Raw genomic sequence first — 19624 nt, 5'->3', positions numbered from 1 at the left:
GAGTAATTCTGTAAATGCCATTCCCACTCTCCTCGCATGGAAGCCTTCTGCTCATCCTCCAGGACTCAGGTCGGGGTCACTGGCCTTCCCCAAGCCCTGCAGAGGCACGCCCTCTCAACTCCAGTCTCCACTGTGTGTCGGGCGGCAAGGCTGTTTCATTCCCCACAATGTGCTTGGAAATATACACACCTCCATATCCATCCCCTGCTCATTTAATCACTCATTCATTCAAAACAGGCAGTGTGTCCTTTCCAGGAGCCAAGCCCCATGACACTCAGAATGCACAGTGAGTCCCACGCGTCTCTGCCCTGAAGGGGGCCATGTCTAGAAGGGTGACAGCGGGGTGAGCAGGGAGCCTCGATGCAGTGTGACAAAGCAGGGTCCCTGTGGCGTCAACAGGGACAGTCACGGGGGCTACAGAGTCCAGGGCAGCAGAGCTAGTCTCCAGACCCTGGGGGCCCCTGGCCAAGATGCGGTGACAGAGAAAGCAACGGGGCCACCTGTGCAGCAGCTGATAAACCATGCCTGCCTGCACCGAATAACCGAAGGAAATGGACAAAGGACAGCGGCGGGTAAGAAACACACACGGAGAGAAAATGCCAGACAGCACAGAGCCTCTACTTTTGGATTCACTTATTTTTCTAACTAAGCGAGAATATCTAATTTACCACCCTTGACATTAATGTCTAGCTCTTCAAAGTTTCTTTTTTTTTAAAGCATACACTTCCTTTCTAAGGACTGACAGATGATATGCTGTTTCTATAACTGGCAAAAATGCTGACTTGGACACGAATTGCGGTGCCTCCCTGCCCCCACTTCCCTAAGAGAACGTGAACCAGGCAAGAACATTAGTGACCGAGCACTCTCCAGGCAAACAGATCTACAAACTAAAATATTCTCCGTATAAGACCAATGATGGGAATTCATTGACTCCTCATCTTCTAGTTTGGCACATGATGCCACTCGTCACATGAGAACTTCATCTGACTCTTGTACTCATTTTCTCCTTGATGGTTTCCAGGTTTGGGGGTTTGCCTCGGACAGCCCTTTATACTCCAGAATAATAAAAATATCTTCTCTCACATTTTTCTATGTTTAATAATTTTTATGATTATCTCATTAAACACTGGGGAACTTTTGCGTGTGCGTACAATGTGGACTTGATCCGATGATCAGCTATCACACACAATCCTTTCCCCAACAGACTCAAAATGCCACCTTTGCTCATAAGCCAAATTCAAGTTCTGCTATAGAGATGAATATAAATATGCACATACACATGATCCTGCATTCTCCGCCATGTAGGTGTCTGTGCCTGAAACAAGACCACGGGGTTTTAATTCCCACAGCAATGTCTCGTGATGCTAAAGCAGATCCCCACTATTCTCCTGGTCACTTTTTCCCACTTATCTCTTCTAGATGAATGAAGACAAGCTTATCACATTCTTTAAAATTCTCATTCAGATCTGGATTGTGATAAGGTTAATTTGAAGAGAACTGACATCTTTTCGGACGTGGGGTAGCTCCTCCCGGCCGCCACACCTGACCTTGGACGTGGGGTAGCTCCTCTCGGCCACGCTAAGGGCACCAGTCGCAGCCGCCCGTGCTAAATGCCAAGTAATCCAAGTCTATGCCCCAACCAGTAATGCTGAAGAAGCTGAAGTTGAATGGTTCTATGAAGACCTACAAGACCTTTTAGAACTAACACCCAAAAAAGATGTCCTTTTCATTATAGGGGACTGGAATGCAAAAGTAGGAAGTCAAGAAACACCTGGAGTAACAGGCAAATTTGGCCTTGGAGTAGGAATGAAGCAGGACAAAGGCTAATAGAGTTTTGCCAAGAAAATGCACTGGTCATAGCAAACACCCTCTTCCAACAACACAAGAGAAGACTCTACACATGGATATCACCAGATGTTCAACACCGAAATCAGACTGATTATATTCTTTGCAGCCAAAGATGGAGAAGCTCTATACAGTCAACAAAAACAAGACCAGGAGCTGACTGTGGCTCAGATCATGAACTCCTTATTGTCAAATTCAGACTTAAATTGAAGAAAGTAGGGAAAACCACTAGAACATTCAGGTATGACCTAAATCAAATCCCTTATGATTATACAGTGGAAGTGAGAAATAGATTTAAGGGACTAGATCTGATAGATAGAGCGCCTGATGAACTATGGAATGAGATTCATGACATTGTACAGGAGACAGGGATCAAGACCATCCGCATGGAAAAGAAATGCAAAAAAGCAAAATGGCTGTCTGAGGAAGCCTTACAAATAGCTGTGAAAAGAAGAGAAGCAAAAAGCAAAGCAGAAAAGGAAAGATATAAGCATCTGAATGCAGAGTTCCAAAGAATAACAAGAAGAGATAAGAAAGCCTTCCTCAGCGATCAATGCAAAGAAAGAGAGGAAAACAACAGAATGGGAAAGACTAGGGATCTCTTCAAGAAAATCAAAGATACCAAGGGAACGTTTCATGCAAAGATGGGCTCGATAAAGGATAGAAATGGTATGGACCAAACAGAAGCAGAAGATATTAAGAAGAGGTGGCAACAATACACAGAAGAACTGTACAAAAAAGATCCTCATGACCCAGATAATCATGATGGTGTGATCACTCACATAGAGCCAGATATCCTGGAATGTGAAGTCAAGTGGGCCTTAGAAAGCATCACTACGAACAAAGCTAGTGGAGGTGATGGAATTCCAGGTGAGCTATTTCAAATCCTGAAAGATGATGCTGTGAAAGTGCTGCACTCAATATGCCAGCAAATTTGGAAAACTCAGCAGTGGCCACAGGACTGGAAAAGATCAGTTTTCATCCCAATCCCAAAGAAAGGCAATGCCAAAGAATGCTCAAACTACCGCACAATTGCACTCATCTCACACGCTAGTAAAGTAATGCTCAAAATTCTCCAAGCCAGGCTTCAGCAATATGTGAACCGTGAACTTCCTGATGTTCAAGCTGGTTTTAGAAAAGGCAGAGGAACCAGAGAACAAATTGCCAACATCCGCTGGATCATCGAAAAAGCAAGAGAGTTCCAGAAAAACATCTACTTCTGCTTTACTGACTATGCCAAAGCCTTTGACAATGTGGATCACAATAAACTGTGGAAAATTCTGAAAGAGATGGGCATACCAGACCACCTGACCGGCCTCTTGAGAAATTTGTATGAAGGTCAGGAAGCAACAGTTAGAACTTGACATGCAACAACAGACTGGTTCCAAATAGGAAAAGGAGTACGTCAAGGCTGTATATTGTCACCCTGCTTATTTAACTTCTATGCAGAGTACATCATGAGAAACGCTGGGCTGGAGGAAGCACAAGCTGGAATCAAGGCTGCCGGGAGAAATATCAATAACCTCAGATATGCAGATGACACCACCCTTATGGCAGAAAGTGAAGAGGAACTAAAAAGCCTCTTGATGAAAGTGAAAGAGGAGAGTGAAAAAGTTGGCTTAAAGGTCAACATTCAGAAAACGAAGATCATGGCATCCAGTCCCATCACTTCATGGGAAATAGATGGGGAAACAGTGGAAACAGTGTCAGACTTTATTTTTCTGGGTTCCAAAATCACTGCGGATGGTGACTGCAGCCATGAAATTAAAAGACGCTTACTCCTTGGAAGAAAAGTTATGACCAACCTAGATAGCATATTGAAAAGCAGAGACATCACTTTGCCAACAAAGGTCCGTCTAGTCAAAGCTATGGTTTTTCCAGTAGTCATGTATGGATGTGAGAGTTGGGCTATAAAGGAAGCTGAGTGCCGAACAACTGATGCTTTTGAACTGTGGTGTTGGAGAAGACTCTTGAGAGTCCCTTGGACAGCAAGGAGATCCAACCAGTCCATTCTGAAGGAGATTAGCCCTGGGATTTCTTTGGAAAGAATGATGCAAAAGCTGAAACTCCAGTACTTTGGCCACCTCATGTGAAGAGTTGACTCATTGGAAAAGACTCTGATGCTGGGAGGGATTGGGGGCAGGAGGAGAAGGGGACGGACAGAGGATGAGATGGCTGGACGGCATCACTGACTCGATGGACGTGAGTCTGAGTGAACTCCGGGAGTTGGTGATGGACAGGGAGGCCTAGTGTGCTGTGATTCATGGGGTCGCAAAGAGTCAGACACGACTGAGTGACTGAACTGAACTGACATCTTTTCAATACTGAGTCTTCCAATCTAGAAATACCTTGTAATCCCCACCCCCCGCCACACCATTTATCCAGATTTGCTCTGACTTAAGTTTTATTTTTCTTCATACTAGTCTTACTGGTAATTAGTTGGTGAGGTCTGGTTTAGAGCAATGCATTACAAAACATTTATTTTAAAGAAATTATTCTGACAAATTAATATTCATGTAATTTAAATATAGAAATGTGTTCAAGTAATCTCAGTGACAGAGAATCACATTACAGAGTCTCATTAGGCATGGAATGCATGCTTCAAGGGTAGACCATCTTAAACAGCATGGGCTGTCATTTTTTTCCTGCTAAATGTAAACATCAGAACTATGATTTAATAGATACTCATAACTGAATGAGGTTCGGTGAAATCGTCTTGTCTTCAGTGAGTAAACGGGTAAATCATTTTCTAAAGTTTCGTGTCTTAACATGCTTTCTCTCTTGGATATTTTTGCATCTTTTTTTTCCCCCGTCATCCTCCAGTGAGAAGTCTTCTGATCCAAAGGTTGTAAATTCATCCACAAGGACTTGGATTAGTCAGAACTCTGGCTGCAAATGAACTCACTACGACTCTACCCGTATCTTTGAAATCAGTGCCACGGAGCCTCTTCTCGAGTCATCTAATGCAGTTTTCACGGCGCTCATCGGCTGTTCTTTGAGATGCAGGACATTTAGAGTCTCCGTAGAGTGCGTCATAGGAAGTGATACCTGTCACCAGCGCTGGTAACACGCGACACCGGGACATCACGAGGCTATCACCAGCTGGATCCGAAGACAGTCGTGATCCTCACACGGAGTCATCTACCCTTGTTTTTAAAACCTTTTGTAAAATTTTTCAAACGTGCAAAAGTACAGACCGGTAGTGTGAACGCCCATGATCCATCAGTCAACACCCTGTGGACAGCTGTTAAGATTTTAGCTGGCTTCCATTCTCACCCTCACTTTTCTTTTTTTTTTTTTTTAAGCATTTAAAAGCAAATCTCAGACTGCATATCATTTTACCTTTACTACTTCCACCTGCATTTCTGAAAATTACAGAAACTTTCCTTCCATAAACAGGGCCCGTTGTCTCTTCCCAACCCCACTCTGGAAATCACAATAATTCCTGAAGATCTAATACCCATTTCCTAAATCAAATTTCCAGGATTCTCTCAGAGGTGTCTTCTGTAGAGCCGGGTTTGAAGTACAGTGCAGTGCTCAGTCATGTCTGACCTCATGGACTGTAGCCCACCAGGCTCCTCTGTCCATGGAATTTTCCAGGCAAGAATACTGGAGTGGGTTGCCACTTCCTACTCCAGGGGATCTTCCTGACCCAAGGATCAAACCCACATCTCTTGTGTCTCCTGCGTTGGCAGGGAGAGTCTTTAGCACTGCACCATGTGGGAAGCCCAGTTAGGTTTGAATCAAGATCAGATCAAGATCTGCACATTCATTTGATCATTATCTGTTAATTCTGTTTTACCCTCGATTGCCCCTCCATCCCCACCAGTCACTTGTCATCTTCATGCCAGTGACTTCCTGAGGAGACCAGGACGGTAGTCCTGAAGGATGGCCCCCACCTGGACACGTTGTTTGTGTCCTCATAAAATCACTCAATGTGTTCCTCTGTCTCCGCATTTCCTGTATGCTGCAAGTCAGCTCTGAAGACTTGGATACATTCAGGTCCATCTTTGAGGGAAGGACTGTTCACTACACCATCTTCAGGCTGCCTCATATCAGGAGACACAGGGCTGGAAAGGAGGACGTTTCCGCCCCTCCTCTCTTGAGTTCTTTTGGCTGGTCTGATAATTAAATGGATGCAAGACACAGTAACAGGAGAAAAAAAACACACACACACACACACAAATTTAATTCACACGTACAGAGGTCTCATAGCAACAGGACCTAAAGAAATGATCAAAGCTGTCAGCTTTTATACCTTTTACACAAAGAAACAATACATTTGTGAATACCTGAAAGAGATCTGGGCTTAGGGTAGTGAATTAGCAAGGAAGAAACAAGGCTTGTTCACACGGCCTTCTCGGCCTGGGCTCTGTCTCTGGTGATAAGGGCTGTCTGTCTCCCTCAGTGGCGGGAGGGTACCTTTCACCTGTGAGATTTATTTTCTGCTCTCAGGGCCACAAAGGAGGATCAGAGTGTCTTTCTTACAGTGGTTGTTTCTTAAGTAATCTTAATTCAAAATAATCGATATATCACTTTGGCCCATTTGGGGGTTGGCCTGTCCTGAGCCCCAACATTAGTGAGGTGAAAATTCACTAACTGGTAAAGTCTGAAAGTCTGACCTCTCCATTTAAAATTCCCCCATCAACCTTTCATTTAATGGTTTCATACACTGATGATCTTTACTTAAATCGACTTTCAGCAAAAGTTGCAAAATGATGGGTTGTTTTTTTCCCCTAATTCTTTCATTTCTTCTGATTTTCTGCAATTTCCTCTTGATTTGCTGCAAGTCCTCCATGAAGATGAATCTCTCATGATCAACTAGGAATTTTGTTGTTGTTAGTTGCTCAGTCGTGTCTGACTCTTTGCGACCCCATGGACTGTAGCCCACCAGAATCCTCTGTCCATGGGATTTCTCAGGCAAGAATACTGGAGTGGGTTGCCATTTCTTTCTCCAGGGGATCTTCCCAACCCAGGGACCAAACCCACGTCTCCTACATTGGCAGGCAGGTTTTTTACTACTGAGCCACCAGGGAAGTCCCATCTCTACATTACTGACAAGGAAGAGCTGAACACACATCACCAGGCGAAGAAGGTGAGCTCTAGATGGACTCGCTGAAGTGTCCCTGACAAAGAGTTCCATCCCCATGTAAGCTCAATGACCTTTCTGAAGGTTACATAGGCAACCTGTTCCATTAACTTTCTGTCATAATTTAGAAGCTACCACTAACAAGATTCATCAATGTAACAAAAAAATCTTTAATGCATCTCAAGTACCCGACAAGTGTCTTCAAGCTGAGGATCCCCATTTACCTACTGACAGGCAGAGATGTGAATTTTAATTTTGCTTTTTGAAATAAGGGTGCATCGGAAATGAAGAAAATGTGTTCGGGGTTAAGAAAGTATCATGAACCCCTGACATGTAGCTATTCTGAATTTAAAAGTGTCATCACTAGTAATAAGTGTCCTATTATTTAACATGAAATTTATGACATCTCACTTTTTCAGGAAATATGCATATACTTCTGATTAACTCAACATCTCCGGTCAAAGGATATGTAACTACTGGAGCAGCATCTCATCAGATCCCAGCAGTTGACCTCCAGATTGAATGAAGACAACGAATTTCCAAACTGTGTTACTGAAGTCTGAAATTGACAATGTTCCTCTACCCAAACCCGAGAACCTTCTTTGTTTAGAAGATTCATGTGGCAGAAGGTAGTCTGTGGGTGTCCATTAAAACGCACAGAATTTGAACTGAGGCTCAACTGGGCCATTTGCTACCAAGGTGATCTTGAGCTGTTACCGTCACTCTGAACCTGGACTTTCTCCTCAAATGGGGATGCTGAGTATTGTGGAGCCGGTTCCCAGAATGTGGAAATAAGGGAAAAAGCTTGCCCTTGGAGAATGAAAATTTTAAATCAAGGCATAACACAAAGGGCAGAGAAATGCCCGAGGCTCCTCGGCTAGCAAGCCTTAGCTGCGGCTTCAGCAACTGTGCTATGACTCCAGTGGAGGCCTGGCACCAGTCAGAACAGGAAACGTGGAAGTGTGGACGGGGCGTCTCACCCTCAGGGTACTCACGGATTTCACACCCAGGGTAAAGCCACTCTGGAGAAACGACCTGGTCCTGGCTCCCGTGGCTGCCGAGCCAGGGGCCAGACCTTCTGAGCCCTCCGGCCACTGGCCTGTGCTGCCTGCGTCTGCACCACATCCACAGGGGCAGCCTTCCAGAGGGGACGCTCGGGTCACAGGGCCTTCGGCCAGCCAGGCTCCTTGACAGCCAGCGCTGAATATCAATCTGACACTCCAGCTACAGTGGAGCTTTTGAGATGAATCAACCAGGTGAGTCCGTGCATTTTGGGGCGGGGGAGGGGGAGCCTCTAGCTCATCAGATTCTCCAAGGGGTCTTTAAATAAGAACCACCGGCCTTGAAAAAGAGAAGGTGTTAGTTGGGCCCAACTCGGCTTATGGATGTGAACTTCACATCAGGAGGCAGAGAGAGACTCTGCGATGACAGAATCCAGTTTCTGAGTCTGCAGGCGGAAGACCACCCCTGGGACCACAGGAAAGACCCTGGTGTCTGAGGAGAGCACCAGCTGTCCCTCCAGACACAGTACCCTCCTCAATGTCTCCACGTGACATGTCTCAAGTAGTTGTCTTTTTCCTTTCTCAACTGTCTACCGACTACAGAGGACAACTTGAAAAGCTAACAAGAAAGATCCAATACATGTAAAACTGCAAAGCACTATACACAAGCATTAATGCAGGTTTTTTTTTTTTAATCTAAATTCAAATCTCTTGCATAAACGTGAAACAGATGAACATTGGGTTTAATAAGATAACGTGTTCAAACCTAACTGATAAGCCCAACAAGTAGATCTCCCATCAGGATCAGTGTAATTAATTCTAATCCGGTTCACACCCTAGTTTAGGAGAATGTCTCTTAAGAGTGGAGAAAGAATTTTATCAGGTTAGGACCACTGAGGCCCCTCAAAACTAGAGTCTGGCTTTTTCTACTGTTCTCTTGCCACCTACCCCATGCCAGGGAGTCGTGAGATACCCATAGGGCCAGAATGTTTACCTTAAAACTGTGATCTTACACAAAGGAGTATGCATCAGCTACTTCATCAGATCTTTCTGGCAGGACACAGCCAGAGAAAACAAGCTTCTCTTACAGAGTAACTTGGATTATTTTTTCTTAATAATTTGAAACGTCAATCCCCTGTCAAGCAAGACACTTTATTTAAAGGACGGAAACATGAAGGTGCTGCCCGGTTTTCCACATGGAATTAAACAATCAACCAAATGGTTAAACCTTAAGAAATCCCTGAATACAAAAGTCTCAACAGGTTTTTGATGGGGTTTTTTTTTTTTTTTTGGGGGGGGGCACTTCTCTGATGACTCAGATGGTAAAGAATCTGCCTGAAATGCAAGAGATTCAGGTTTGATCCCTGAGTCAGGACAATCCCCTGAAGAAGGAAATGGCAACCACTCCAGTATTCTTGCCTGGAGAATTCCATGGACAGAGGAGCCTGGCAGGCTATAGTATATAGGGTCGCAAAGAGTCAGACATGATTGAGCTACTACTAACACTTCGATTTCACTTTCTTCATTAGCATAAGCATCCTCTCACCCTTTGCTTAGAAACTGCTATTGTGCAGAGAACACCTTTCTCTTCTAGCTCAATTCTAGAGGGGTGTTTTGATAAAATAATGTTTTCTTCCACGGCCACTGGCAACAAAAGAGAAGGCAGTGCTTCCAAAATGGAACACAACAAGGGAGCAGAGCCAACTCTCCATTCTATTCTGTACTCAGGGTTGCAGTGGCAAGATCCACCGTGTAATCCCTTTCCCACGCAGGGTGTCATTATAATAGGAGGAAAGAATCAGCATGTGTAGCTGAAAACAGCAAGGCCTTTTAAAGATGAAAGTCCCCTGACCTTTTCTATTAGGATGAGTTTCTTTCTACATGTGGTACAGATCCCCCAGCCCACCACCAAAAGCCTCATATTTGGGAGACCTACCTGCCAGTCCAGAAGTTAAGACATCTTGCTTCCACTGCAGGGGGCACAGGTTCGATCCCTAGTCAGAGAACTAAGATCCCACATGCTGCACGGAGAGGCCAAAAAATAGAAGAAGAAGAAAAAAAGCCCTGTATTTTTAAAAGAAGATCTATTGAAAATGTCACAGATGCCTTAAGACATTTTCATGATGCAAAATGAAAGCCTACAGTATTTAACAGCTGTGCAAATGCCTTCACATCTCAGTTCATTTTTAACTTAAATCTTTATCAAAAGCAATACAGATACAGAAGATGTAGAAGAAATGACCTGGAAATATCACCAGTCATCTTTCTAAATAAAGAGCAATGGACTGACCTAATGACACAAAATACAAACACTACGAACGTGTCATGCAAGAAAGTTTTCTGGCTGAAAATAAAGAAACTTGCTGCTTCCCCAGCTAACAGAGTTGTCAATTTTTGAACACATGAAACAAACATTCTCTAACCCTCAGGAGATGGATCTTTTCAGCTTAATGGAAGCTCAGTTTCTTCCTGAAATAGTTTAGCCTATGATTATCTGAGAAACAGACAATGCCAGGCACTCAGCACTGGTCAAAGGCAGTCACTGTCACAATACTCGGGGAGCCCACGCTTAGCTTCCAAACTCTGACCGTTTATGGAAACAACCGATCCCCTAACCAAACCAGTAAAATGAAATTTAAGAATCATTCACGGGACCAAAAATGTTCGCCCTATAATGGAACTTTCAGGGGGACTCAATCATACACTTGATGTTGGATTTAACAGCTCTGCCATCACCGTATTTATTACAGTAATTTTGCAGATACCTTTTTCGTCTTCATAAATTTTAATATTCTACTCTGGTAGGTAATATTCAGACTGATGAGTGTAGATTACAGAGCAGCGGGCAGGCTTCAGCGTGACATGAGGAACAACTAAAGGCAATAAGTCAGTTCCCCACAGCAGCCACGGGGGCTGAGGTAGCTGCATTCAAGAGACTGAAGATCTACTACTTTGCAAATGAATTAAACTTGTTTTGCAGGATCACGAAAGGAGCGAGAGCGATCTGTGCACAGGATGAATTACAAGAGAGCTTTCCATTATACTTCAATTAAAAAAAAAATCCTATGAAAATAAAAGGGTGGGGGGAGCGGTGGGAGGGAGGCTCCCCAGCGGTGGGAGGGAGGCTCCCCAGAGGGAGAGGATGCACGTATGCATAGAGCTGATTCACGCTGTTGCAGAAACTAACACAACATTGTAAAGCAACAATCCTCCAATTAAAATATATATATCCCGTTGGGGGAGAAAAAGAGAGAAAGCGCTTTCTGACACATCTCTTCCAGAGATGCTCCCAGAGATGACCCTGGCTGGATGCTGGAGAGGGAGGTAGCCCTCCCAACGCAGGACTAGACTGGACGCCCTCCAAGATCTTTTCAAACAGGAGCTACGACAACGCTAGGTTATTAACACGTATCTGTGGATGTCTGAGGAAGACGAGAATGCATCACCTTATGCTCAACGCACTGAAGCCAGCTGCTTTCAGATTATGATTTTTGGTTCATTTTACTGACACAAAGACTTTCTGAGGATGTCAACTCTCTCAATTGCTAAATTATCTATTTTTTAAGAATGGCTCACTTATGAACTCTTAGGTACTGAAGCCAACATAGTCCAGAGCCTATTGGATGGATGGATGGAAGAAAACGGAGGGAAGAGAGGGAGAGAAGAAAAAAGGGAGAAGAAGGAAAGAAAGGAAAAGAACCAAGCAAGGCACAGTGAGCAGAAGGTTCTAGACAAACAGCACTGCCACAAACAGCTGGAGGAAGAACACTGAGGAGAAACCTGAGAAATTCACCTACTGGGGTCAACAACGCAACTTTCCAGAAGTCCTGCCTTCCAAGCCCAGCCGCTGTCCACAGTCTCCATGCAACACAGCCTTTATCCGCTACCGTTTTGTACTTTTTTAAGGGTGTTATGTCTTGTCTTGTGTATAATCCCAACCACAACCACAGGGTGTAAATAAAGAAAAACTATCTTTTCACATTTCTTTCACTCTTCTTTCTCTTGCGTTCTCTGTGTTTGAAATGAATGTTCTCTGCTGCTCACAAATGTATGGATAGAAAATGCTCTAAAAAGACAGAGACTTGGGGGACAGTTTGTGATCAGAAAAGAACAGATATCATATTGCACAGATGGGGAAACTGCATACACTGATATTAAGTGACGTAAGAAGGGCCTGTGGCAAACTGCCAGTGGAATCAGGGCTGTACTTCCTAGTCTAGAACTTTCTCTCCTTGGACAATATGGCAGGTAGGAGGGAGGGCACAGGAAAATGAGGGCCCAGCGATAAGGACAGCTGGCCTTCGAGTTCACTGAGGATGAAGGTCTGGCCAGGCGACTTTCACATAATCAGTTTTTCCTGCTCTCGAAACCCTGGAAGAAGGAAATGGGAGAGAACAAGAGTACAAGTCCAAGGCTGGGCCAAGGCTGACTCTTACAAACCACCAGGCACAAAATAGATGAACTGCAAAAATATCTTCACTGTGTTCTCTAATGGGCTTTTTCTTTACTATCTTATAAAGTACCACAAATGTGCTTTGGCTTCACACTGAAGCTGAAGCACAGGTGACCCAAAAGATTTCCAAAATTAGGAGAAATATTTAGAGGAGAGGAGGAGCTTGCTGCAGTTCCGACCCATTGTTGTTCAGTCGCCCAGTCACATCCGACTCTTCTCAGCCCCATTCTGGACTGCAGCACACCAGCCTGGCCCTCACCATCTCCCGAAGTTTGCCCAAGTTCATGTCCGTCGCATTGGTGATGCCATCCAACCATCTGGTCTTCTGACACCCTCTTCTCCTTCAGACCCACACAGCAATCCAAAAAGGCCCCAGGGTTCTAAATTCTAATCAGTAATAAAACCAGGGGGCTTTCCTCATAGCTCAGTTGGTAAAAAATCCACCTGTGATGCAGGAGACCCCGGTTCAATTCCTGGGTCAGGAAGATCCCCTGGAGAAGGGATAGGCTACCCACTCCAGTGTTCTTGGGCTTCCCTGTGGCTCAGCTGGTAAAGAATCCACCTGCAATGCGGGAGACCTGGATTGGATCCCTGGCTTGGGAAGATCCCCTGGAGAAGGGAAAGGCCACCCACTCCAGTGTTCTGGCCTGGAGAATTCCATGGACTATATCGTCCATGGGGTCCCAAGGAGTTGGATGCGACTGAGGGACTTGCACTTGCACTTTCTTTTCTTTCAGTAAAAACAGAGAAAGATAAAGAAGTGAAAAAGAGGAGAGGCAGCGGTGGCTCCGGATCACACAGCCTCATCAGCATGCAAATGACTTTGCAGGCAAATGACTTGACAGTAAGAAAGCCAGAGTTGCCAGGTTCATCGTTTCCACTTCCCCACCGCCCATGTCCAGAAAACAAGGACAGACCATCAGGCACAGAAAATGCATTTTCACCTACAGCTGTCCTCAAAGACAGTTTTCTAACAGAGGAAGATTATTTGAATGAGAAAGTGATTTTTATTGCAAATAAAGCCAAAAAGACAGTTTTGTTCCTTTTATCCTTTTCCCGGAAAAGGAAAAAAATTGGGGGTGGGGGAGGGGGGAGCAGGAGGGGGAGAGTGGGCAGCCTGGGCTGCCCTTTTCTCTAAATGATAACAGAGACAGAAATCCTGTTGGGCGGCCAGAGGGTGAGGCGGTCTATTATTATACAATTTCTCATTAACAGCAGTGAGATCGCACTTCTCGTGTTAAACAGAACAGGCATTTAACCCCCCGAGCTCCTCCTGGGAAATAAGGCAGAAACTGCTTATTCACTTAGTCATAATTACCGATTTCTCAGGTCCCAGAGGAATAGCTGTTCTCTATCAGTCTCTGAGGATGGTCCTGACTTTCCAATGCTGCCCTGGCAGCTGGCTGAATCCGCACCCAGAAGCGTGAGATGGCAGAGCATGATGGAAAGCAGCCGGGCTCTGGGAAACCTGGGCTTGAATCCGGCTCCTGCCTCAGCCACGGTGAGCGGTCACCTGGGCTGGGTTCCTCAACCTCCCTGGGCACCTGCTTCTTCGGAAGACGGGGCCGATGCTGATCACCTGACAAGACTCTTGTGGGGAACACATGCCCTCAAGGTGCAAACTGCCCGGCAGCGGGGGCGCTCTCGCTGAATGGTGGTTAGCACATCACTGCCTTGGGGAATTTAAGCTTCCCTCTCGCTTGACGGGGCTGCAGGGACCCCGGGTGTCCTCTCTGCTCTGGCCCATCTCTTACTCTGCTTGCCATCCACCTGCTGAAGACTGAAGCATCCCTTCTTTGAGCCTTGAAGACACTGGGTCCAAACAGATGTTTGCCGAAGCCCAATTTAGGGTACTGAGGAGGTTCTTTTAAGAGGCTGGCTCAAAACACATCGCTTCTAAGAGCTGGGACTGCCTGAACTCAAAGACATTAACTGGGCTCTTGACACAAGCCTTTTACAATGCTTGACTTGGGCAGATTCTGGGCCCCAAACTGAATGCAAGGGAACATCTATTTCTAAGAACTCCTGACTGCATGCAGCCCTTACCTCTTCAAGTCTCTGGCACAAATTAACTTTGACCAAGAATGAAGTAATAGCTGAAAGGTCAGAATAAATTACATTTGGAAAGTGTAGCTTAGAGAAAAAGCAGCACACACTGCTTCATACATAGAAATGCTCCTATCGACAATGATGAGCGCTTTTTTCCTGAAGGCTGTTTGTTCGTTCAACCCTGACTCTAGTTCAGAGCTGGCCATGCAGGCATAGAACACCCTCCAAGTCAAATGGAGAGGAATCTTTCAAATCATCCTCCAGTCACTCGCTGACTGGAACTGGGAAATTACAGAACATATCCCATTCCACATCAGAAGAAAACGAAGCTATTTCTCAAGACCAAGCACCTACAATAACTTTAAAAGCAGATGGGTGCACAGTACCATATTACTATGTATATTATGGCTAGGCAGCTTTTTAAGGGGGATACTTTAAAAATTACTGTAAAACACTGAGCAGGCATACTGTAATCCGTGAAAACAGAATAGTAAAGGCCACTCTGTGCTACCTGTCCAAGGTTAAAAAGAATCTTCTGGCATTGCACATGAAGTCCACATCTTTCTCGACTCCCTGTGTATTTCCTACTAGACTGTGTTGTAGTTTTGTTGCTCAGTTGCTAAGTCATGTCTCTTTGCGACCCCATGAAGTACAGCACACCAGGCTTCCCTGTCCTTCACTATCTCCCAGAGTTTGCTCAAACTCACGTCCATTGAGTAGGGGATGCTATCCAACCAAATTATCCTCTGTCACTCCCTTCTCCTCTTGCCCTCAATCTTTCCCAGGATCAGGGTCTTTTCCTAGTCAGTTGGCTCTTGTAAGCCCCTTGAAGGAAGAGCTGTCAGGCCAGGCCTTGCTTGGCTCAGGAAAACAGCTCTACAACCGTGCACTGAATTCATGGAGTAAACAGTACCACAAACCTTCTTCAGGACAGTCGAAAATGTTTCTAGAAAATTATAAAGGCTCTTTAAAAGGCTTTCAGGCTTTCCCGTGACTTGGAAAGGACAAGTTTTGTGATGGATGAGCCTGAATTTTCAATGTCCACTGAACAGAAATAAAACTCTGGAAGAGAGATCGATTTTGTGACTGAACCTCTTGCAAGAATGTGTCAACTCAAGTCAACTGAATCCTGCTGTTCAGAAAAGATTATGAGAGTAACGAGACCAGAGGAAAAGCTGCCCCGACTCTACAGGGCTTAAGGTGCTGACCCTTTGCAGGCCTTGGTTTCTGAATTAGTCCCTATTAAATGTTTCTTCCCTAACATGGCATAGAACAACTGGCACACACATCTGAAGGTGCGTGTTTTCAACTGGGCACACACAGAGCGTCCATGGGTCACAGCTGCCTGTCACCAATAGACCCCATTATCACCACATTAGCGCAACAAATGTTTCAGTAAACTAAAGCAGTTGTATAATTTGAACAAGCAGGCAGCTTTTACAGGATTTACACTCATTGGTTCATTAACTGAATAACGTGTCAGCCTAACAAAATGGTTGCCTCTTTGCCATCTCTGAGAAGTAAAATCTCCCCTGGGCAGAATGTTCCATTTTCTGAGACTCTCCCGTAATAGGCAGGGGACTGCACACTCCTCATTTCATTGAAATTAGCTGGATATTGCTTTGTTCTGTTGTCTCTCTGTGCAAAACTGTAGGAAACAGTGAAGTAAGTGAAATAAGGAAGCACACAAAATGCTACAGTGGCTTCAAATAGTTAGCTGGAAAAAAGAGTCACTGGGGATACACCAATGGCGAGGTTTATGCTTCCCATTTAGAAACTGAACATACAAAGCTAAACGTCTCGCTCAGGAATGCCAGCGGCTGGTGACCACGCAGCTTTCCTCAAAATGAAGCTGAAATAGAAACTTATCAGAGAACGTCTGACCTGTATCCTTCACCAAAGAGTGAAATCACACTAGTCTTTTGAGTCATGATGCTGAGGCATTTTCACATGAAATTTACTTTCTTACCAGCTCTAGAAATCCCCCAACCTCCCACCCCATCCCCAAATCAAGCAGGTGAGCCACCAACTTGGAGAAAGATGTGAAGATGTTTTACCTGATGATCTCAACGTACAGAATCCTAGCTCAGCACAAGAAGTGGCAGTGACTATGTGAATGGTCACAGGAGAAAAGTAAAGCCAGTTGAGATAAATTCAAAACAAGTTAGAATCTCTGGAGAATGTTCCAATGGCCTGATTCAAAAGTCTACTTGAGAAAAAAAAAAGAGAGAGAGAAACAGCAACAGAATAACAATTACTAAAGAGCTGCTTCCTAAAATTACTCTCCTGTTTCTATGTCTCAGTTCTAAAATGTCATGAGAAATCTGCTGGCCTGTCACTAATTCTGCCTTAAACAGAGCATTACCAAAGAATGTCACTGAAAACAAAGGCCTTCACACAAGGAAGTGGATACCCTAAGCACTAAGGATGTTCTCAGGAGGGACATTAAAAAAGCAGAAGTCACATTAAGTTCAAAACACCAAGAAAAACAAAATGAACACAAGTTCCTAATTTTAATAATAGTATATGTCACCCCTCCCCCCCCCCACAAAAAAAAACTGTCCATGAGTTAAGATTTGTTGATTTTACATACAGATACTTTATATACTTAGGATTCCCTGTCCTTAAGGAAGAAAAAGAGGAAAAGAAAGTAAGCGTTATATATGACATTTATAGAAATGCAGGTTTTTTTGTTTTTTTTTTTTTTTTAATGAAATTCAGGTTTCACTCAGGGTTCCTGTTTTACTTAGCTTTCCATTTGCCAGAAATTTTAAACAGCACTGCTTGTCAGTGAGCTCCGGACACGTGAAAGTCCGGAACAGGAGCACTGTGTTCACGATGCTCCAAAGGGCTTCCACTCTTCCTGACATTTCCTGCCTGTTCCTGCTCATCAAAGTAGGTTCTCCCCTGCAAAACCCAGATGCAGGGGCTAAAAAGGACAGATCAGATCAGATCAGATCAGTCGTTCAGTCGTGTACGACTCTTTGTGACCCCATGAATCGCAGCACACCAGGCCTCCCTGTCCATCACCAACTCCCGGAATTCACTCAGACTCACGTCCATCGAGTCAGTGATGCCATCCAGCCATCTCATCCTCTGTCAATCGAGCCAAAAACATTCAGGAAGCAGACCTTCATGTACACAATCTGACTTTTGACAACAAACAGCACACAGGGACTGATATTTTCTATATCGTGGGGCTCAGGCTCCTGGACTTGTGAAAAATAATCTGATGATCACTCAGCATCACAAGAAAGATTTTTTTTTCCCCTTATGCCAAGGTAATATTTAAGCAATCTTAGACACAGAACGCATGAAGTGCTGATGCTTTCAAATGGAGAATGACTTTTAGTTTTCAGTAATATACAAAAATACATAGTTTTAAATTCACCGTTAAGAAGATGCCTCATTGTACCATCAATTCCACGAAGAGCTATAAGCGTCAAGGAGCTACATTTGCTGTACCACTCCTGATGGTGCTATTTAGGAAGGAAGCTAAGGGCGGGGTGGGGAGAATCCAACTCCAATCCTCTGATACACTATCTGAAACTCACTATTAATCTGATAAATGACCTTTTCTGGGGTAATGCCAATGATAGGTAATGCCAATTATATGAACTAATCAAGTCTTTCATTACTTCACCAATAATAAATCATTTCTGAAGCAAAAAAAATTACAACTTGGTATGGACCTCACCAAGACCCTTGCCAATTCAATCGGGTTCTTGGCTGGTAATTTAAACAAAATTTCTGCCTGAAATCACCCATTCAACATGCGTTTTGAAGTGATTCCCATGTCAACCTTTTAATGAAGTGCCGCCAGTGGGACCTGTCACCACGTACCAAAGAGAAAATCAAGTGGGTCAGAATTCACTACTTGCTGCCAGGTGGACCTTAAAAGGGGGAGCGAGCATGGAAAACGGCAATTTAAGTGCCCGGGGCAAAAAAAAAAAAAAAGGCAACTCGCCTGCACTCCCCAACTAAGGCGCCCAGAGGGAGCTGAGGAGAGGACGGAGTTGTAAAGGGGCACAGCCGCAGGAACTATGTAAGGAACTATGTAAGGATGGAGCGCAAGGGAAAGACAGGCAGCACCGGGCAGAAGGACGGACGGGGCAGGCGGGGGACCGTATGTGGGGGCGGGAGGGGAGGAGGGGGGTGACACAGATGCGGCTGGAAGGACAGCGATGGGGCAGGAGGGGAGCACAGCAATTAAAACAGGGAGGACCCCAGGGACGGGGCTGGCCCGAGAGAAAGGGATGGGGCAGGAAGCGGAGCGGGGACGGGGCTTGGTCCAGCGAAGTCACACCGCAGCCGGACAACCCCTCACAGGGGCGCTCGCTGCTCGCCGGCCGCCGCGCCGGGCACTCCGGGCGCTCTCTCCCGGAGTCCCCCCCTCAACAGCCCTCCGAAGCCCCATTGCAGAGACGGGCACGGCGAGGCCGGCCCCTCGGCGCCCGCTCCCCGCAGCGCCGGCCCGGGGGTCAGAGGCGGACTGAGCGCCCGACCCTCCCGGACGCAGGGGGTCGCTGGCGGCCGCGCGGGGGGCGGCGGCGGCGCCCGGGCGCGGGGAGCCGGTACCTGGGCTCGGGCAGGACGATCTTCTTGCTGGCGCGGGCGGCCGGGGTCGCCTTGCTCTTCTCCATCGCCATCAGGTAGCTGACATCGGCCAGCACAGCCTCCAGGTCCGCCATGTTGGCGAGCGGCGGCGGCGGCGGCGGCGGCTCCTCAGGACCCGGACGGGACGCGCTCCCGCCGCCGCCGCCCGCCGCGCCCCGACGTTGGGGGGGCCGCCCCGGGGCAGCCCCCCCGGCCCGCCCCGCGCGCGCCCCCGCTCAGCGTCCCGCGCGCGCCGGCGCGCGCCCGCCCCGCCCCCCGCGCGCGCCGCCGCCCCCGCCCCTTCCGCGGGGGTCGGCGGGGAGCGCGCGCGCCCTGCGGCCAGTTCCCCTGGGCGCCCGAGCCCAGCGGCCCCGCTTGTCGCCGGCTGACCCGCTCCCTGTGGGCACCGTCCCGCCCTCCCCTCGGGGTGGCCACGGGGGACTTCCTCTACTCCTCCTCCTGCTCCTCCTCCTGCTCCCGACTTCCCGCCCGCAGCTCCAGGCGCCCTCACGCCGCCCTCTCTGCCCCCCTGGGAACCCCTGCAAGCTGAGGGCGCCCAGGACCCGATGCCCAGCATGCCCGCCGCCCCTC

At 46.3% G+C, this 19624-nt stretch overlaps 1 protein-coding gene across 10 annotated transcripts in view; it reads right to left on the bottom strand.

Moving 5' to 3' along the window:
• The window catches only part of GRK3 (G protein-coupled receptor kinase 3), a 116719-nt gene extending 97452 nt beyond the window's left edge, over positions 1–19267 (bottom strand). For 3 of the 10 annotated variants that reach the window (XM_086346003.1, XM_086346004.1, XM_086346015.1), the window contains exon 1: positions 19016–19267. In XM_086346003.1, coding sequence (XP_086202129.1) covers positions 19016–19128 — 113 coding nt within the window. In that variant the 5' untranslated portion in view covers positions 19129–19267. The remainder of the gene's footprint in view (positions 1–19015) is intronic. The other 7 variants (XM_086346005.1, XM_086346006.1, XM_086346012.1 and 4 more) reach the window with 7 other exon arrangements.
• Between the last annotated feature and the right edge of the window lie 357 nt (positions 19268–19624).

The sequence above is a fragment of the Bos grunniens genome, chromosome 17, assembly GCF_055505025.1.
Source record: "Bos grunniens cultivar Pamir isolate PY7600 chromosome 17, Bosgru_T2T1.0, whole genome shotgun sequence".
NCBI lineage: Eukaryota > Metazoa > Chordata > Mammalia > Artiodactyla > Bovidae > Bos > Bos grunniens.
The sequence above is the reverse complement of the archived record's forward strand: the minus strand, read 5'-3'. Positions and strand labels throughout refer to the sequence as shown.